Source organism: Mytilus californianus, unplaced genomic scaffold (assembly GCF_021869535.1).
Source record: "Mytilus californianus isolate M0D057914Y unplaced genomic scaffold, xbMytCali1.0.p SCAF_8, whole genome shotgun sequence".
In the NCBI taxonomy this organism is placed as follows: domain Eukaryota; kingdom Metazoa; phylum Mollusca; class Bivalvia; order Mytilida; family Mytilidae; genus Mytilus; species Mytilus californianus.
This window is the reverse complement of record NW_026262734.1, coordinates 88,992,048-89,011,976: the sequence shown is the minus strand read 5'-3', so window position 1 is coordinate 89,011,976 and position 19,929 is coordinate 88,992,048. Positions and strand designations below refer to the sequence as shown.

General features: G+C 32.8%; 1 protein-coding gene across 13 annotated transcripts in view; it reads left to right on the top strand.

The window, feature by feature from the left end:
* Positions 1-19,929, top strand: part of LOC127710504 (uncharacterized) — a 35,040-nt gene that overhangs the window by 3,705 nt on the left and 11,406 nt on the right. For 2 of the 13 annotated variants that reach the window (XM_052216404.1, XM_052216403.1), the window contains exons 1-2: positions 53-242; positions 17,877-18,854. In XM_052216404.1, coding sequence (XP_052072364.1) covers positions 18,091-18,854 — 764 coding nt within the window. In that variant the 5' untranslated portion in view covers positions 53-242; positions 17,877-18,090. Of the gene's footprint in view, positions 1-49; positions 243-6,548; positions 6,569-15,283; positions 15,370-17,876; positions 18,855-19,929 lie in introns of those variants that run through there. The other 11 variants (XM_052216406.1, XM_052216405.1, XM_052216409.1 and 8 more) reach the window with 9 other exon arrangements.

The following is a 19,929-nucleotide window of genomic DNA, read 5'->3' as shown; positions in this document are numbered from 1 at the left end:
CTATTCAATCGAGTCTAATTAAAACTATTTCAAAATTAAGACAATGGATTGAAATGAACAACAACAGATCGAGAGTGAAACGTACAAACCGTGACACATGGTTTCCAATGGCAATTTTGCAACGGAAAGTTTTGAGTTTCATATTTTAAATGATATTTCTAAAGTAATATAAAAAAAATCTAGATATGTAACTAAAAGAAGTTGATATTTGATAAGATATGGATTAATTCTGTTTTCTGAAGGTAAGAAATTGAAACTTAACTTTAATTTCCTCATTTTGTGTGTGTGAATGTTGTTTTTTGTTGTTACAGCTTTTATTTTGCTATGTAACAATCTGCAGAGGAAAAACGATTTGACTTGCTATGTATATATCTGAAAGTATTATACACTGCGGAAATGTGTATATACTTGAAAGTTAAATAATTTAAATAGACGAATCGCAGCAGTCAGCCCATTTCAAGTAGTTGGACTAATATCAAAGCCCCCTTTTTCTTGAAACAATGAAACCTGTAATACTTTAAGCATCTGATATGATCGAGGCCAAATGTTAGGGTATATCATAAAACAAAGAACTAATAAAGATAATAGACTTCCCTCTGGCTCCTTTCTCTAAACTAATGACATTGATATATTGGCCAATAGTTTCGTTGTGTGACGTTCAGCAACCAACATATCCTACATATTCGGAATGTTAAAGGATCCAGCAAACAGAGATGCTTCCCCCAATAAAGAACAGGAGCATGATATGACAAAAACGTATCAAATGAACTTGACGAAATAGTTTGTAGTTTAACGGAATGTTTCACGATTAGTTACTGGTCTGGTTCCATTACATCTAGAATTAAATTAGATGAAATAAGATATATGATAATAATTCTATAAAACTGTAACTAACAATTGCATAATACTCTAAACCACTCACTAAATTCATATAACTTTCTGCAATTCATATTTACTTCTTATGTTTCAAAAAGTATATATATATGCACAGAGTTTTGAAATAATTTCTAATATTTCAGTGAATGAATATTAAAAGATGTTGGGTATACACGAAAGTGTCATCAACCCAACGACACAAATAACAAAAAGACATTTGGCGGCCTAACTATGTTTTCCTTTAAAAACTAAAGCAATAAAGTTACTGTCATTGACGAATATTTGGGCTTGACTTCCTTTTGTTCAAAGAAAGTTTTTTCAGTAATTGTCAAAATATCTTACATGTCTGAGTCTGTATTGCTCATTTACTAAATGAAAGAATATTTGATATCAAGTTCTAATATATTGACAATATTTCTTCAATATAAGGTCAAAAAGTGGAATACTTGCATCAGACAAAGTTCTATTTATAAATTAAAAAATCGAGACAGTTTCCTTATAAACAAAGGAAGGCCAGACACATGCATTAATGTTGCATTAATGTAACGAAAGTAACATGTAAAAATGAAATAATCAACTTCCCCCACACAATTAAATCAATTGATGCAACAATTATAGCCTCGTTTCAGTTTATATCAACATTAAAACTTCAATTAATATGTTATTTTAGAGCGTCGTAACATATCCATAATAGATAATCTATACCGTTGTAATCAATTTCATTCCATGAAATTTACACGTAATAGGTAATCCGACAAGTTGAAACGAACAAATGAAAAGCAACCTATATAGCTATTGACAATGATGTTTAATTTATGTAGATTATGAGTCAATAAGACAGAAACACTAAAACATAACAAAATCTGAAGCGAAATATAGAGGGCAACATACAGACCGGTGAATATACCATATCAAACGCTGTAAATTAGGAGATAACTGTATTGTATTTTAAGCTCCGACGGCATCAATTGGTGATTTGATGGTCGCAAATAAAGTTTACTGGCGTCGCGTTAGCGGAACCAGTAAATGGGTATTTGCGACCATCAAATCACCAATTGATGCCGTCGATACAATATTGTTATCTCCATTCTAATGAAACTGACAGAAAAAAACGCCAAATCATACATTTAAAATATGTCATACGTAATCTGCGATTGCGCGTACAGTTTCATAGCATCAATTGTGAATTGATGCCATGAAATTGGTGACGTTATCCAATCAAAATGAACGTTACATTAGAATCGCCCATATAAAAATAATGATATGTGGTACGATTACCAATGAGACAAATATCTTCCGAAGTCCAAATGACGTGAACGTAAGCAACTATCATAGTTCAAGGCCGTATGACCTCCAACAAAGAGCAAAACCTACACCATGTATTCCGCTATAAAAGGTCCAGATTTTGAAAAAAAGGGGAAAATTCAGACTAAAAAAACAGCGGCCTAATTTCTGACAAAACAATAAACGAAAAAAAAATATGAAAGACATCAAGCACTGAATTACAGACTCCTGACTCCTGACAGAAATATAAAGATAATGGCGGGTGGATGAATCATGTTTTATGAGCTCTTCCCTTAACAGGGCAGTAGTGTAACAGCACAAGATAAGAATAAACTGTCAAAAATCATCAGGGAAATGACTTGACATCAGATGTGCGCGAAAAACAAACAGACAACTAATGTAAAGACAAAAACACTAAGTACCAATTTAAGAGAACTGGCAGTCATGCATGAAATTAGTTTAAAGAAAATTAAAACATAATCTATAAAACCTACAAATAAATTCAGTATAAACTATCAAGACACCTTGAATCTCTAAAATACCATCCCCCTTTTTGTCCCTTACACACATCATCCATTACGGTATGATTTTAACTTTACCATTGTGAAGCTTTCTGACTTTGGATAGGCACATGGATATGTGGATGGTTTAAATAAGTTTTTTTCGTCAAACTTCCCCCTTTTAAACCCGATCTGTACTCTAACAAAATCAGCATAAAACAGCACGAATCAAACTTGAAAAAGCCTTTATTAATTCAATGATTACAAATCAATCTTAAAAACTGAAAAGGTAAGGAGGCATCATCTGAAGCACGAGTACCAACGATATCCTCCTTTTAGCAGAGTTGCGTGACTCCATCGCCTGTTTAAGTTTCACATTTCTCGGAATCTCTCTTATATTCTCAGGTTTCGGAATGCCTTTTAATAGCAAGTTCATTTCTTCTTTCAGAAAGTAAATTTTTTCCTAATTCATCCACACCAAATAACTTCAACTATGCTTGCTATTGATTATGACAAGTAGTTCCACATTATAACCATCCGGTGTGGTATAATTAATAGTTCAATATTGTATTTATGAGCTTTATAAGATTTGTTGGCCGAGATTATCGTGACTTCCCGCTCATTGATCTCGCGATAAAATGTGTTATTTAATTCCACTGTCTAAGATAAGACAAAAAATCGAAAATTAATAACATGATGAATTCCTTTGAAGTGAAAGTAAAATATTGATGTTCTTGACATAGTGATATCTGAAAAAAAGTAAACACTAGTATAGGGTTAATATATAACTAGTATGTGGTATTTTTGGCGAGTGTTCGAATTTGGCATTTCATATGTAGGGACATTGTAAGGTACATTCTTAAGTTAAGGTAGTATACCAGTCAAACAAAAAAGGGAATGATCGCTGAACTTGGTACACTAATACGATTTTCAGTAACTGTTTGTAGTCATTATGAGATTCATAGACCTTATTTCTTACTGTTATATTCAATCAAGTGAACCACCTCGGTAGTATCTTGTTAGTGATCTCTATTTGAGGGCTGCGCCAGATCTCTGGCAGTCTCAAACAATGTAGAACTGCATAAAAAACGAGTCTGTGTTGCTTCTCCCTTACGCATGTCAGATCTATGAGTAATATTAGTTCCATAGTGTGCTAGGGACCTAATACGATATATATGGGGGTCAGTAAATTCCATATGTGGTGAAAGCAAAGCTCGAATCCCCATATGGAATTTACTGACCCCATATACATCGTATTAGGTCACCATCACACTGTGTATCGAATACATCTTCCGACTATCTTAACATGTGGTATTTAGACTAGTGGCCTATCAAAGTGATCAAATCTTCAATATTAAGAACCTACTTCCATTGGTCTATACAAAAACAAATGCCAACAATAACAACTTGTTAGCTTATAATGCGTTTTATGAATTTATTTCAATCGTTCATCATCAGTTTTCTTCGTCTGTTGAAACCTTTCAGATTTTTCCTCAACACCGTGTTGTTTTCACAAAGGGACGTAGCACCACTACTAAGCATGTATTGAAATACACCACGCCTACTAACCCCATATGAAATATACACGGTCTCCACGCGGTTACTTTTGACCAATCATATTTCTAGAAATATATAGGAGGTAAGATAAGATTTATGATGTGTCCACCGCCTCGGTGGTCTCGTGGTAGCGTGATCGCCTCGAGCGCGGGAGGTCGTGGGTTCGAACCCCGACCTGGCCAAACCAAAGACTTTTAAATTGGTATTTGCTACTTCTTCACTAAGCACGCAGCATTAAGAAGTAAGAGCAAAGACTGGTCGGCTCGGAGTCAGATTAATGTGTCCGAGTAAAATGATATGTCTACCTGCGGACTGTTACCTTGTGAACTAGCACGTTAAAAATCCGACTCAGCGTGTCGGTCTAGTATAAAGCAGGGTTAATACTCATATTACATTCACATGTTCTCGTCCTGAATATGCATAATAATTTGCCGCTGGACGTTAAGCAGCCATCCATCCTCATGATGTGTCCAGATACAGGGTTACATTTGTTTCGGTGGAAAATTTCCCCTTTTTTTTTATCGGAACGTTAACATTTTGATTGAGTTTGTCTATTAAACTTCTTTTTCATATCACACTAACATGATATTTTGCTTGTCCTGAATATTGATGTAATATTTGCTACTGGACATTTAACATCCTTTTATCCATACATTATTCCATCCATCCAATTTATCAACTAATCACAACAGGACTTTCACAGATTATCGTTTGTATTCTCTCCCCTCCCCTTTTCCACAACAAATAGATCAGTAATGATCAAGACACAACCAAACCACTAGACAAACACACCCTTCTCCAAATAAAAGAAAAAAAAGAAAAGTTTTCTTAGATTCAAATAGATATATATTGCTGATGTCTGACAGATTTTTACTCGGCATCTCCATATTTTATTCAGTTTGCAGCATTCTACCGATATAAAAATAAAAGGCAGATTACGATGTTCACAATTGCCACTTGTAAGGGCACTCACTTCAAGACCCCCTCAAATACTAGTACGCCTCGTTTTTCTATAAATTGCATGAAAGAAGAAGATTTTGTTTTAGCTAGTAGCTAAATGCTTACAGATACATGTATTCGTTCGTAAACTAAAGAACATATAATTAATCTATAACGGCTACATGCTATTAATACATCCATTTAATATTTCATTAAGAAATGCATGCTTCTTTTCGTAATTTTATTGTGGTTTGAAAGTGGTGACCGAAGCAAATTTTGTATTTCCGAGCTTCATTCTAAAAATGTGTGCTTGTTCAACATTTTTACATAAAATTACAAAAAGAAGCATTCATTTCTTATAATTACATTTTTATATTAATAAGCCATGAAAAAAAAGAAAAAGACGTGGCTGCGTATTTATGCATCCCGCAAAGCCAAAAACAGAAACAAATCTCTACAATGGTTGCACTGCTTGGCAGAAACTGCCTAGAGATGACCATATTTCTATTCCCCAGTCAACCCTCGAGGGTGCATTAGATTTAAATTTGTATGGTAACATACTGTGATACATGTAAACTCTTTCTTATGAAGACTTTATCATCGTATACTCTGTTAAGGGAAAAAAAACACAAAACCTTTGTATATCGATTAAACACCAATTACACAAAAATACAATGAGAATAAAATGCTTTGTTTACTCCGAATGAATGAAATAGAAATATGTGTGAACTGAAGGAAAACATGACTTGTAATTAAGATTTAAATTATTTATTCGGTATAAACACGTAAAATTGTTAAAAGGACGTATATTATTTCCTTTTCAAAATTCATTACGTTTTTGGAATGTTTATTTCGTTTTTCCGTACTACTTAAAATCCGTTTTGAAAATAAATAACTGATTTTTACTTATTTTCTTCCACTTTCGCTACTGTGTATGAATAATCAATTTCAAGCCTATAAAAATATGAGATGAAAATATCTAATCAACACAAAATTATTCAAAACACATTATTTTTATGTATTGAAGTATTAGTGATTTTAAAATTTTACATTTCGTTCACTGATTCGATACAAATGTATATGAAAGTCGTTATCAGTCTGTAGAATGTATACTTTGAACTTGTTGAAAACGGATATTTGGACGGTTTAATTCGAATGCGCGGATTTAAAATTTAGTCATCAAATGAATTTGTCAATAGAATCAATAATAATATGTAACATAAGCAATTATAAAAGATCAACAGGTGTTTCAGAGTATATATATAAAGCCTGAGTATATAAATATAAGTTTATGTGAAAATGATCTTAGTCTTACTACAGGAACACCCGAATTGCATTATAAGTGACCGTGAGTCTTATGATCAAAGATCAAGAGGTGTTCCAGAGTATTTGTAAAGCCGGAGTACGTATAGGTTTGTGTGTATATGATTATAGATCTACTAAGATTTTTTAAAACTCGAACCAGTATCGTGAGTAATCATTTATCTTCTTATAAAATCCTATAAATTCATTCCGCTTCGTTATTTATCAAAGATGAAAGCTTTTGGTGGTAAAAAGATCTGAAAAGAGAGAGAGAGAGAGAGAGAGAGAGAGAGAGACTCACAGAACGAGTTAAATCCTGTCAAATGGTTTACATCCCAGTCTGAAGACAGAATCCAGTTGTTTTGTATTGCATTTTAGTAAATTGTATTTTGATCCTCTTTGAAATTTAGTATCAGTATAGGAACTTGATTTACATCGTGTCTAGACTTTATCCATTTTAGTGAGGTTTGATAAATAAATAGCTTTTTTAAATAATTGTTTGACATCATGGCGTTCATTATCACTGAACTAGTATATATATTTGTTTAGGGGCCAGCTGAAGGACGCCTCCGGGTGCGGGAATTTCTCGCTGCATTGAAGACCTGTTAGTGACCTTCTGCTGTTGTCTGTTCTATGGTCGGGTTGTTGTCTCTTTGACACATTCCCCATTTCCATTCTCAATTTTATCATAGATATAAATGGGAGATAAAGAAGACTTATTCTATAATCTGCCTTTATTTTCTGTCATTGATGTAACGAACATCTCGTAGTTGTGAAGAAAGATCGCCAATTATATTTATAAACACGACTGGGTTGCGAGCACGTCAATTATTATCAAATTCAACAGATGTGTTTGACATGTAATGATTTTAATTGACGTTTATATTAAAATCAATCGGGTCCAGGACCAATCCAGTATATTTTATTATAATCCTTCGTAATTAATCCCATTTTCTATGTGCATACATTTAGAGTAATTTAGAGCTGGTAAACTCAGTGTATGATGAATATTTCTGGTTATGGAATACATGCTTCTGCATTTATTTTCATATTTTTTCTAGAAATTCACACTTGCATGTTTGTAGTATAATTATTGTGTGTGTATTTTTAGAATAGAAATCCAGATCAGGTCTGGGTTTCTAATACTAAAATAGGTGTTTCGGTTACGGTCATGTAGACCTAGGCCTAACCTCATCAGGTATCCCTAGCCTATATGTTTCCTTTCTTATAATATGTAAAATAGTTCCAATTTGATTTCTCTTATGTCTTTGTATTATACATTGATTGATTGATTTTTGGCTCCTCAACGTCCAGTGGCAAATATTTCATGCATGTTCAGGACGAGAACAAATTAACAATAAATACAAAAAGGTAGGTCTTGTAATTGAGGCCATTCGGGATAAGGTCGGGGAAATTTCGACTGCCACTGGAAAATGAGGGTATATTGGATAGGGACAGAAATTTGGTATTGCAACTGGCCACCTTCGGACCCCTCAATGAGTTGTTGCAAGGGTTCTTAACGTGCAGAGAGCGTGGCACTCTCTCTACGCGAGGCATCGGATTTAACGTCCCCATTCTGACCGGACGTGGCTGCGTACTTGATACATCCCGCACAGCTAAACGGACGCCCACTTTGGCGAGGGTTTTATTGCCGGTCGGAAGTAGTCCAAAGAGACCAAATTTCTATTCTTGAGTCAATCTTGTGGGTCATTTTTATACATTGAAGTTAATTTTTATAAAGAAAAATATGGTTTATCGGCAAAAAAATCAAACAAATCTGTATGTTTAAAATGGACTTTTACAAGATAGATATTGTAATATCGATAATGACAACTCAATGACGAACGTCCTTGTGTCGTTTTATTCATGATTTCTGTAAACGTTATATAACTTTATTCCAGTACTGTATATGTTGTTGTTTATCTGAAAAATACATATATAAAAAAACATTTTTAATTCAAATGATTTGATTTTCTCATTTCATTTATATACAGTTTTTATTCTTGATATGCCTTTAAGATGAATAACCCATTAATATGTTAGAATTAATATCAAATGTAATATTCAAATTACATGAGAAACTGTTTCTTACTTCAAGGTTGAGATCCTACAAAGTTTTGTTGTAATAATGATATTGTAAGCATAAAGTTTGTAAACCCACTAATACTCTCTTTTATATTAATTGGTGTTTTATCTCAGTTTATTACCTTTAATTGAGAAAAAGTTAAATATTCACACCTGATATTATGTCATTACTTTCTCATATCTTTTATCAATCGGTAAATGAAGAGATATTTAAATCACCTATACTGCAATGGGAGAGAAATGTCAAACATGGATCAATAAAAAGATAATGACAAAAATATTAATATGTTTGAACTGCAAACTCATGGCATTTGCAGTATGTCGTAATTACTGTGAAAAGTTATCTCTCGCCATGACCTCGTACCTTCTTGTCATGCCAATGTCAAATGTACACTGTAATTTAATGTCGCGAAAACAACAAATTGGATTTGAAACGAGGGAAAATATGAAGAGAAAAAAAAGGGGGAGGGTAACAAAAAGGGGGGGCGAGGGGGTACAAACAACATTCATGGTTTTGCAAGTTTATTTGAAAATGGTAATTTAAAAATGGACATTTCAGCCAAGCAAAGGTTATAATTGTCAACAAAAAGGGCAATGAAAGCAATACAATTTACATAGTTTGGTTTTCAATTTTCTACTAAATTAAGTTTAATGCAAAAGAGTATGCCGAAATATTCTACTACGACGAACATTTTTTTGATGCTTTCGTGCTTCCATTTTCTTTTGTTTCGAGCATTACTGATGAAAAATATATTTCCGAAATTCGCATATGGCGAATCAAATTAAGATTGTTTACAATATAGAGAGTATTGGCCGTAAAAATACCCAAAAATATAGAGAAAAAAATGACCCCAAAATAAAGATTAAGATAAGGAATACCCAGTCCAGACCTTGTGTATGTAATATTTAAAAATACGCAGTTAATGTCTGTACAGAAAAATATCCACGATGAACTAGTATAGCATATACAGAGAAGCGGGAAAAACAAAGTGCATTTACAAATATATAGTTCTTTTATTACTGTCACTGGCAAGTTATTTACTTAATTATGCATGCTTTCTTTAGTTTCGTTTGAGTTTGTAGTATTTGATTAATATATTATTTTTTGCAATATTCAATATCAACTATTTTACTGTTATCACATGTTAATGATACCTTATAAAATTATATTTTGACATTAGGATACATATCTTCTACAACTATAAGTTGATTAATTAACTGTGCTTTAATATATTGTGACATTTTAATGTTCAAGCACATAATGACTGTTGTTGCGATATTCAGAAGAAAACATGAAGTTTTTGGAATAAACTAAATATGCTATCTTAATTCAAACAATGAAAAGGGAAAAATAAATCATTTTGTCGACATTTAAAAATCAATGAAATAAACATTATGATTATTCAAAAGTAAATATAACGATCGATTGCAACTTATACTATTTTTTGCCAGCATTCTACCGATATAAGGATAAAAGCCAGATTACGATGTTCGCATTTGTCCCAAATAAGGGTTGGCACTCACTTCAAGACCTCTCTAATACTAGTACATCCCGTTTTCTTCTATAAATTGCAAGAAAGAAGAAGATTTTGTTTTAGCTAGAATCTAAATGCTTGCAACTTATTTAAGTGGCAGATACAGGGGGCGTAGAGGGCGTGTGTCTCCCCCTTTGGTCGTCATTAAACAGAATCTCATGTTTCTCACGAGTTATATGATCTTTCAGCATAAAATAGTCCAAAACGTTTATCGCGTCGCTCCGGTCGGTAGTATGTATTCAGTTTTTTTTATAATTACGCCCCCACCTCTTTAAAGAATTCTGGATCCGCCCCTGAAGACAGTACAAGAGACGTTCCCCAACCCCTCCCTCGAATCCTCAGAAAAAGTTGACGTACAGACCAAAACTAACAACAAGAAACAACACGTGGTCCGATCAGCCTTAATTCAATAGTAGTTTATCGATAGTCAAATCTCGTAGTTGTGCAGAAAGATCTCCAATTATAGTTATAAACACGACTGGGTTGCGAACACGTCAATTATTGTCAAATTCAACAGATGTGTTTGACATGTAATAATTTTAATTGACGTTTATGCAATCTAGTCCAGGCATACATTTCTATAATGTAGGGGTGGATATATATATTTTACTCAACCTCACTTACTTACAAATTGAATGATGACACGACGAGCGACACTAATAGAGCAGGAAATTTTTTGTTTTATTGGATTTATGGTTTTTGGTTGACCCAAATGTATCTCCTCCCTCTTTAAACACTCTTATATCAAACGGATAGCAGAATAAAATGGAAAATTACAATAAATTACAAATTTGAAGGCTTTGTGCGGACGTAAACCTGGTTTTTGCTTGGTACCTTGATTTGTCTTTTTAATCGATTTCATCGATTTGACTATCGATAAACTACTATTAAATTAAGGCTGATCGGACCACGTGTTGTTTCTTATTGTAAGTTTTGGTCTGTACGTCAACTTTTTCTGAGGATTCGAGGGAGGGGTTGGGGAACGTCTCTTGTACTGTCTTCAGGGGCGGATCCAGAATTCTTGAAAGAGGTGGAGGCGTAATTATAAAAAAAAAAAAGAATACATACCACCGACCGGATCGACGCGATGAACGTTTTGGACTATTTTATGCTGAAAGATCATTTAATTCGTGAGAAACCTAAGATTTTGTTAAACTGCGATCAAAGGGGGTGATATACGCCCTCTATGCCCCCTGGATCGGTTGTCAATAATTTCTGTTTTCCTTTTATGTATACGATAGGCATTAATAAAGCTTTTTGACAATACTTCTGTGGAAAATATTTATTTTTCAATCTTTTTTGACAACCAAGTTCAAAGTGTAAAAACATGTCTTTGTATTATACATTGATTGATTGATTTTTGGCTCCTCAACGTCCAGTGGCAAATATTTCATGCATGTTCAGGACGAGAAAACATTAACAATAAATACAAAAGGTAGGACTTGTAATTGAGGCCATTCGGGATAAGGTCGGGGAAATTTCGACTGCCACTGGAAAATGAGGGTATATTGGATAGGAACAGAAATTTGGTCTTGCAACTGGCCACCTTCGGACCCCTCAATGAGTTGTTGCAAGGGTTCTTAACGTGCAGAGAACGTGGCACTCTCTCTACGCGAGGCATCGGATTTAACGTCCCCATTCTGACCGGACGTGGCTGCGTACTTGATACATCCCGCACAGCTAAACGGACGCCCACTTTGGCGAGGGTTTTATTGCCGGTCGGAAGTAGTCCAAAGAGACCAAATTTCTATTCTTGAGTCAATCTTGGGGGTCATTTTTATACATTGAAGTTAATTTTTATAAAGAAAAATATGGCTTATCGGCAAAAAAATCAAACAAATCTGTATGTTTAAAATGGACTTTTACAAGATAGATATTGTAATGTCGATAATTACAACTCAATGACGAACGTCCTTGTGTCGTTTTATTCATGATTTCTGTAAACGTTATATAACTTTATTCTAGTACTGTATATGTTGTTGTTTATCTGAAAAATACATATATAAAAAAACATTTTTAATTCAAATGATTTGATTTTCTCATTTCATATATATACAGTTTTTATTCTTGATATGCCTTTAAGATGAATAACCCATTTATATGTTAGAATTAATATCAAATGTAATATTCAAATTACATGAGAAACTGTTTCTTACTTCAAGGTTGAGATCCTACAAAGTTTTGTTGTAATAATGATATTGTAAGCATACAGTTTGTAAACCAACTAATACTCTCTTTTATATTAATTGGTGTTTTATCCCAGTTTATTACCTTTAATTGAGAAAAAGTTAAATATTCACACCTGATATTATGTCATTACTTTCTCATATCTTTATTCAATCGGTAAATGAAGAGATATTTAAATCACCTATACTGCAATGGGAGAGAAATGTCAAACATGGATCAATAAAAAGATAATGACAAATATATTAATATGTTTGAACTGCAAACTCATGGCATTTGCAGTAAGTCGTAATTACTTTGAAAAGTTATCTCTCGCCATGACCTCGTACCTTCTTGTCATGCAAATGTCAAATGTACACTGTAATTTAATGTCGCGAAAAACAACAAATTGGATTTGAAACGAGGGAAAATATGAAGAGGAAAAAAGGGGGAGTGGTAAAAAAAAAGGGGGGGGGGGGGGGGGTACTACCAACATTCATTGTTTTGCAAGTTTATTTGAAAATGGTAATTTAAAATATAGACATTTCAGCCAAGCAAAGGCTATAATTGCCAACGAAAAGGGCAATGAAAGCAATACGATTTACATAGTTTGGTTTCCAATTTTCTAATATATTAAGTTTAATGCAAAAGAGTATACCGAAATATTCTACTGCGACGAAAATTCTTTTGATGCTTTCGTGCATGCTTCCATTTTGTTTTGTTTCGAGCATTGCTGATGAAAAATATATTTCCGAAATTCGCATATGGCGAATCAAATTAAGATTGTTTACAATATAGAGAATATTGGCCGTAAAAATACCCAAAAATATAGAGAAAAAATGACCCCAAAATAAAGATTAAGATAAGGAATACCCAGTCCAGACCTTGTGTATGTAATATTTAAAAATACGCAGTTAATGTCTGTACAGAAAAAAATCCACGATGAACTAGTATAGCATATACAGAGAAAAGCGGGGAAAACAAAGTGCATTTACAAATATACAGTTCTTTTATTACTGTCACTGGCAAGTTATTTACTTAATTACGCATGCTTTCATTAGTTTCGTTTGAGTTTGTAGTATTTGATTAATATATTAATTGTTGCAATATTCAATATCAACTATTTTACTGTTATCACATGTTAATGATACCTTATAAAATTATATTTTGACATTAGGATACATATCTTCTACAACTATAAGTTGATAAATCAACTGTGCTTTAATATATTATGACATTTTAATGTTCAAGCACATAATGACTGTTGTTGCGATATTTAGAAAAAAACATGAAGTTTTTGGAATGAACTAAATATGCTATCTTAATTCAAACAATGAAAAGGGAAAAATAAATCATTTTGTCCGACATTTAAAAATTAATGAAATAAACATTATGATTATTAAAAGGTAAATATAACGATCGATCACAACTTATACTATTTTTTGCCACCATTCTACCGATATAAAGATAAAAGCCAGATTACGATGTTGATATCCGGAACCTCCTGACAAACAAATTTGAAAGAGTTAGGTGCGAACAGGAAACAAATATTTTGAAATGTAAAAAAAATAACACATCAGTTCAGCATATTTTGTTTTTGGTGAATTTTGTAAAAATATTAATTCTTCAAGGTTAAATATAGTATTTATACATTGAAAACGAAAGTTTAACTACTGTGAACCAAAATAAAGGTTGCACTTTGTAAATACAGCTGATTTTGGGGAGATATATAATATTCATATAATTTTTTTTTTATATGTTAATTTGTTAACGTACTGGTTCCCAGATTTGATCTCTTATTGTCATTAATAAGGGTTGGCACTCACTCAAAGATCTCTCTAATACTAGTACATCCCGTTTTCTTCTATAAATTGCAAGAAAGAAGAAGATTTTGTTTTAACTAGAATCTAAAAGCTTGCAGATACATGTATTCATTTGTAAACAAAAGAATATACGATTAATCTATAATGGCTTTGGAGACAGGTTTATATATTGGATGTAGAATATTGGTCTGTGGCTTACATGTACAATAAAAGACACCTTAAAGAAACGTGCAAGGGTTCTGCAACGTGCAGAGAGTGTGTGGCACTGTTTCTACACGAGGCTTCATATTTGACGCTCCTACTCCGACAAGACGTGACTGTGTACTTATACATCCCACAGAGCCAAAACGTACGCACCTCTCTATATTAGGTTTAACTGCTTGACGGAAACAGTCCAGGAATGACCATATTTCTAATCCCACTCAACCCTCGGGGGTAATATTCGATTGTAATCTCTATAGTAAAAATAAACTCTCCCTTATGAAGATAATAACCACCGTATATACTTTGTTTATGACAATAACCAAAAGCGTTGTTTATCGATTAAATATCAATTATAAAAAATAATCACAATGAGAATAAAATATTTTGTTTACTTTAAATTAATAAAATAGAAATATGTGTGAACTGAAGGAAAACAGGAATCATAATTAAAATTAAAATTATTTATTCGATACAAACACGTATAATTGTTAAAGGTACGTATATTATTTCCTTTTAAAAATTCATTAGGTTTTTTGGAATGTTTATTTTGTTTTTCCGTACTAGACTACTTAAAATCCGTTATGAAAATAAATGACAGCTTATATAAAATGTTCTTCCACTTTCGCTACTGTGTATGAATAATCAATTTTAAGCTTATAAAAATATGAGATGAAAATATCTAATCAACACAAAATTATGCAAAATACATTATTTTTATGTATTGAAGTATTAGTGATCTTAAAATTTTACATTTCGTTCACTGATTCGATACAAATGGATATGAAAGTCGTTATCAGTCTGTATAATATATACTTTGAACTTGTTGAAAACGGATATTTGGGCGGTTTAATTCGAATGGGCGGATTTAAAATTTTAGTCATCAGATGAATTTGTTAATTCAATCAATAATGATATATAACATATGCAATTATCAATGATCAACAGGTGTTCCAGAGTATATAAAAAGCTGGAGTATATCAAAATAAGTTTATGTGTATATGATCTTAGACTTACTACATGAACACCCGAATTGCATTATAAGTGACCGAGAGTCTTATGATCAAAGATCAAGAGGTGTTCCAGAGTATTTGTAAAGCCGGAGTACATATAGGTTTGTGCGTATATGATTATAGAGCTACTAAGATTTAAAAAACTCGAACCAGTGTCGTGAGTAATCATTTATCTACTTATAAAAAATCCTATAAATTCATTCCGCTTCGTTATTTATCAAAGATGAAAGCTTTTGAGAGAGAGAGAGAGAGAGAGAGAGAGAGAAAGAGAGAGAGAGAGACTCACAGAACGAGTTAAACCCTGTCAAATGGTTTAAATCCCAGTCTAAACACAGAATCCAGTTGTTTTGCGTTGCATTTTAGTAAATTGTATTTTGATCTCTCAGTATAGGAACTTGATTTACATCGTGTCTAGACTTATCCATTTTAGTGAGGTTTGATAAATAGAAAAAGAAGACTTATTCTATAATATGCCTTTATTTTCTGTCATTGATGTAACATAACATGTCGTAGTTGTGCAGAAAGATCGCCAATTATATTTATAAACACGACTGGGTTGCGAGCACGTCAATTATTGTCAAATTCAACAGATTTGATTGACACTTTATGAATTTAATTGAAGTTTGTGCAATCTAGTCAAGGCATACATTTCTATAATGTAGAGGTTGAAATATATTTTTCTCAACCTCACTTACTTACAAATTGAATGATGACACGACGAGCGACACTAATAGAGAAGGAAATGTTTTGTTGTTGTCTATTTTTATTGGATTTATGTTTTTTGGTTGACCCAAATGTATCTTCTCCCTTTTTAAACTCTCTTATATCAAAAATTACAATAAATTACAAATTTGAAGGTTTTGTGCGCTCGTAAACCTGGCGTTTGCTCGTTTTAATCGATTTGATCATTGATAATCTACTACTGCATTAAGGCTGATCTGACCACGTGTTGTTTTTTGTTGTTAGTTTTGGTTTGTACGTCAATTTTTTTCTGAGGATTCGGGGGAGGGGGTTGGGGTACTTCTTTTGTACTGTCTTCAGGGGCGGATCCAGAATTCATGAAAGAGGTGGGGAGTAATTATAAAAATAAACTGAATACATACCACCGAGCGGAGCGACGCGATAAACGTTTTAGACTATTAAATGCTGAACGATCATATAACTCGTGAGAAACATGAGATTTTGTAACCAAAGGAGGGGACACACGCCCTCTACGCCCCCTGTATCTGCCAATGGACTTATGTTGTCAATAATTTCTGTTTTCCTTTTATGTATACGATAGATATTCATTAAGCTTTATGACAATACTTTTGTGAAAAATATTTATTTAGCAATCTTGTTTTGACATCCAAGTTCATAATGTAAAAACATGTCTTCGTATTATACATTGAAGTTAATCCTTATAAATAAAAATATGGTTTGTCGGCATAAAATCAAACAAATATGTTTGTTTAAAGTAGACTTGTACAACATAGATATTGTAATGTCGAGAATTACAACTCAATGACGAACGTCCTTGTGTCGGTTTTTTTTATGATTTCTGTAAACGTTATATGACTTTATTCCAGTACGGTATATGTTGTTGTTTATCTGAAAAATACATATAGAAAAAACATATTTCATTAAGCAGATTTGATTTTCTATATGTATATATATATATATATGCAGTTTTTATTCTCAATATGCCTTTAAGATGAATAACCCATTAACATGTTAGAATTCATATCAAATGTTATATTCAAATTAATTGGGAAACTGTTTCTTACTTCAAGGTTAAGATCCTACAAAGTTTTGTTGTAATAATGATATTGTAAGCATTACGTTAAACTTTGTAAACCCACTAATACTCTCTCTTATATTAATTGGTGTTTTATCCCAGTTTATTACTTTTAATTGGGAAAAAGTTAAATATTTACACCTGATATTATGTCATTACTTTCTCATATCTTTATTCAATCGGCAAATGAACAGATATTTAAATCACCTTTCAATGGGAAAGAAATGTCAAACATGGATCAATAAAAAGATAATGAAAAATGTATTAATATGTTTGAACTGCAAACTTATGGTATTTGCAGTATGTCGTAATTGCTCTGAAAAGTTATCTCTCTCCATCAACTTGCACCTTCGTGTCATGCAAATGTCAAATGCACACTATAATTTAATGACGCGAAAATAACCAATCGGATTCAAAACGGAGGAAAAATAGGAAGAAAAAAGGGGGGTACAAACAACATTAATTGTTATGCAAGTTTATTCGAAAGTGATAATTTGAAAATGGACATTTCAGCCAAACAAAGGTTTTAATTGTCAACGAAATGGCAATGAAAGCAATACAATTTACATAGTTTGGTTTTCAATTTTCTAATATAAGTATAATGCAAAAGAGTATATCGAAATATTCTACTACGACGAAAATCCTTTTGCTGCTTTCGTGCTTTCATTTTGTTGTGTTTCGAGCATTGCTGATGAAAAATATATTTCCGAAATTCGCGAATCAAATTAATTTCGGCATTTGTAAAAATCATAATGGTACTTTGTTTGCTATTATGTTCACTTTGTTTCAAATATATTTTTTCTGTATGCATTTAATTTCAGGGTTTCTTCAAGACCAAAATTCTGAACTATATAGAATGATTGAAGAAGGCTGGTAATTATTTGGAACAAATGATAATATCACAATTGTAAACAGCTTAATTGATGGAAATCAGTTAACATTGTGTAAAGCTCAAACAATACAATTTCTCGAAAACTGTGACAAACAGTCACCGTAATAAACTTACCGATTGTCAATGTTATTTTATTTATTAAGATGACTTCAGTATTTGCCGAGATCTCAGGTCGTTTAGAATCTTCGAGACCTAACGGGTTCAGACAAGATCTAACAACTAAACCACCAAATGGATTACGGAAAAGTATGACTCTACGACCGACAAATGACCAGTTGTCTATGATAGAAACGCACAACAACGAAGCCATTCGAGCTGGAAAATGTGCATATTTATCTGATGGTGGAGAGGATTCGGACAATGACGATGGAAATTATCGTCGGGGATCGATAGATTTATCACCTTACTCGTCCGATTCATCGTCCGAAGATGAAAATTATAGAAGGAACCAGCTAAGGTATGAGCATTACGATCCCGATATGTTTGAACCAGACGAAATATACGACGAAAGAAACGAGGAAAGTGACGATTGCAATTTCGGTAAATCGACGAAACGGCACATAATGCGTGAAATACTTCACAATGGTGTGGAAATCCGGCCTAATATTATCGACGATTTTGGAGGCTGGGATACAACATTTACTGTTAAAAATTCAAAACCATCAAGGTCGAATATTCGGCGATACACTAAAATTCCCCGAACGCCATCGTCGGCATTTCCACGACCCAATACCGAACCAAAGGACTCAACCTTTTTATTTAAACATTATGACGATATTTCCGAGTATATTAAACAATACAGAAAAGAAGAATCTATTAAAGACAATCGTTTAAAGACCGCTAACGAGGGAGAGGAGGCCATGTTGATTCCTGATCCATATGCTGCGAAATTAAAGGGAAATATGTGGTGAGTATTGAAATAAATATTTCCACCTTATTTTTCTATTTAAAACAAAGAAAATTTTTCTAAAACAACAAATATCATATTTTTATATAAAATAAAGAAATGTGGTTTGATTGTTCATAAAACAACTATCGATATGGTTTAATTGCCAATGAGACAATTATCCAAAACAGACTAAAAGACGTAGATGTTTGCAACTGCATGGTTGTCGCCGTGTGGCCTTTAACAATGAACAAAACCCATACCGCATAGCAAGCTATAAACGGCCCAGACATAACACAATGTAAAGCAAACTTATGCACAAAACAACAAACGAAACCCAAATACGACAACTACTGACTTGGGACAGGCAAATATCAAATGTGGCGGGGTTAAACATGCTTGTTAGCACTGAACTCTCAGTCCCCAACAGTGGACAGTGGTTTACCAGCACAACAAAAGAACAGACTTTTGAAGACTGATACAATCAGATTATGCGACATCATTCAACCAACCAATGAACGCCATAACAACACATACTATTCTGATGCAATTTTAATACAAGTATGCATTTTGGACTAAATTTTAGTTCATTTGTACTAATAATTTGGGAACTAATATTCCAATCAAATGTTAATATTTTAGTAGTCCATGTAAGAAGTGTGCCAGACGAAATCGTTGGAAAATCAACACGAACGATTCCGTTCATTATTTCATTAAATTTGACAAAATGTGTCGATATTTATTTCAACCGACTCCAATAAGAATAGCAAGTGCGCAAAAACAGCAGAAGGAGAAAATACGGTACAATCAAATTCATTTGTAGATAATAAAGTAATTGATAAAGGTTATATAATGGGAAAATTATAGTTGGTAAGGATACATTTTTGTCTCTGTCAATTAGCGTAACAATCTAATTGACGTATAATTTTGTGATTTATTTATTTTTTTGTTTCTTGAAGTTGAAGTTTTAGATGGTTTGATTACATGTAGGAGTACTCGTTTTTTGATAGTAAACTTAGTACATACATGTAGTATATTATCATATAAGGGTGGCGTTGTCTGGAACCTTAACCAAAAATACTTTTTATTAACTGAT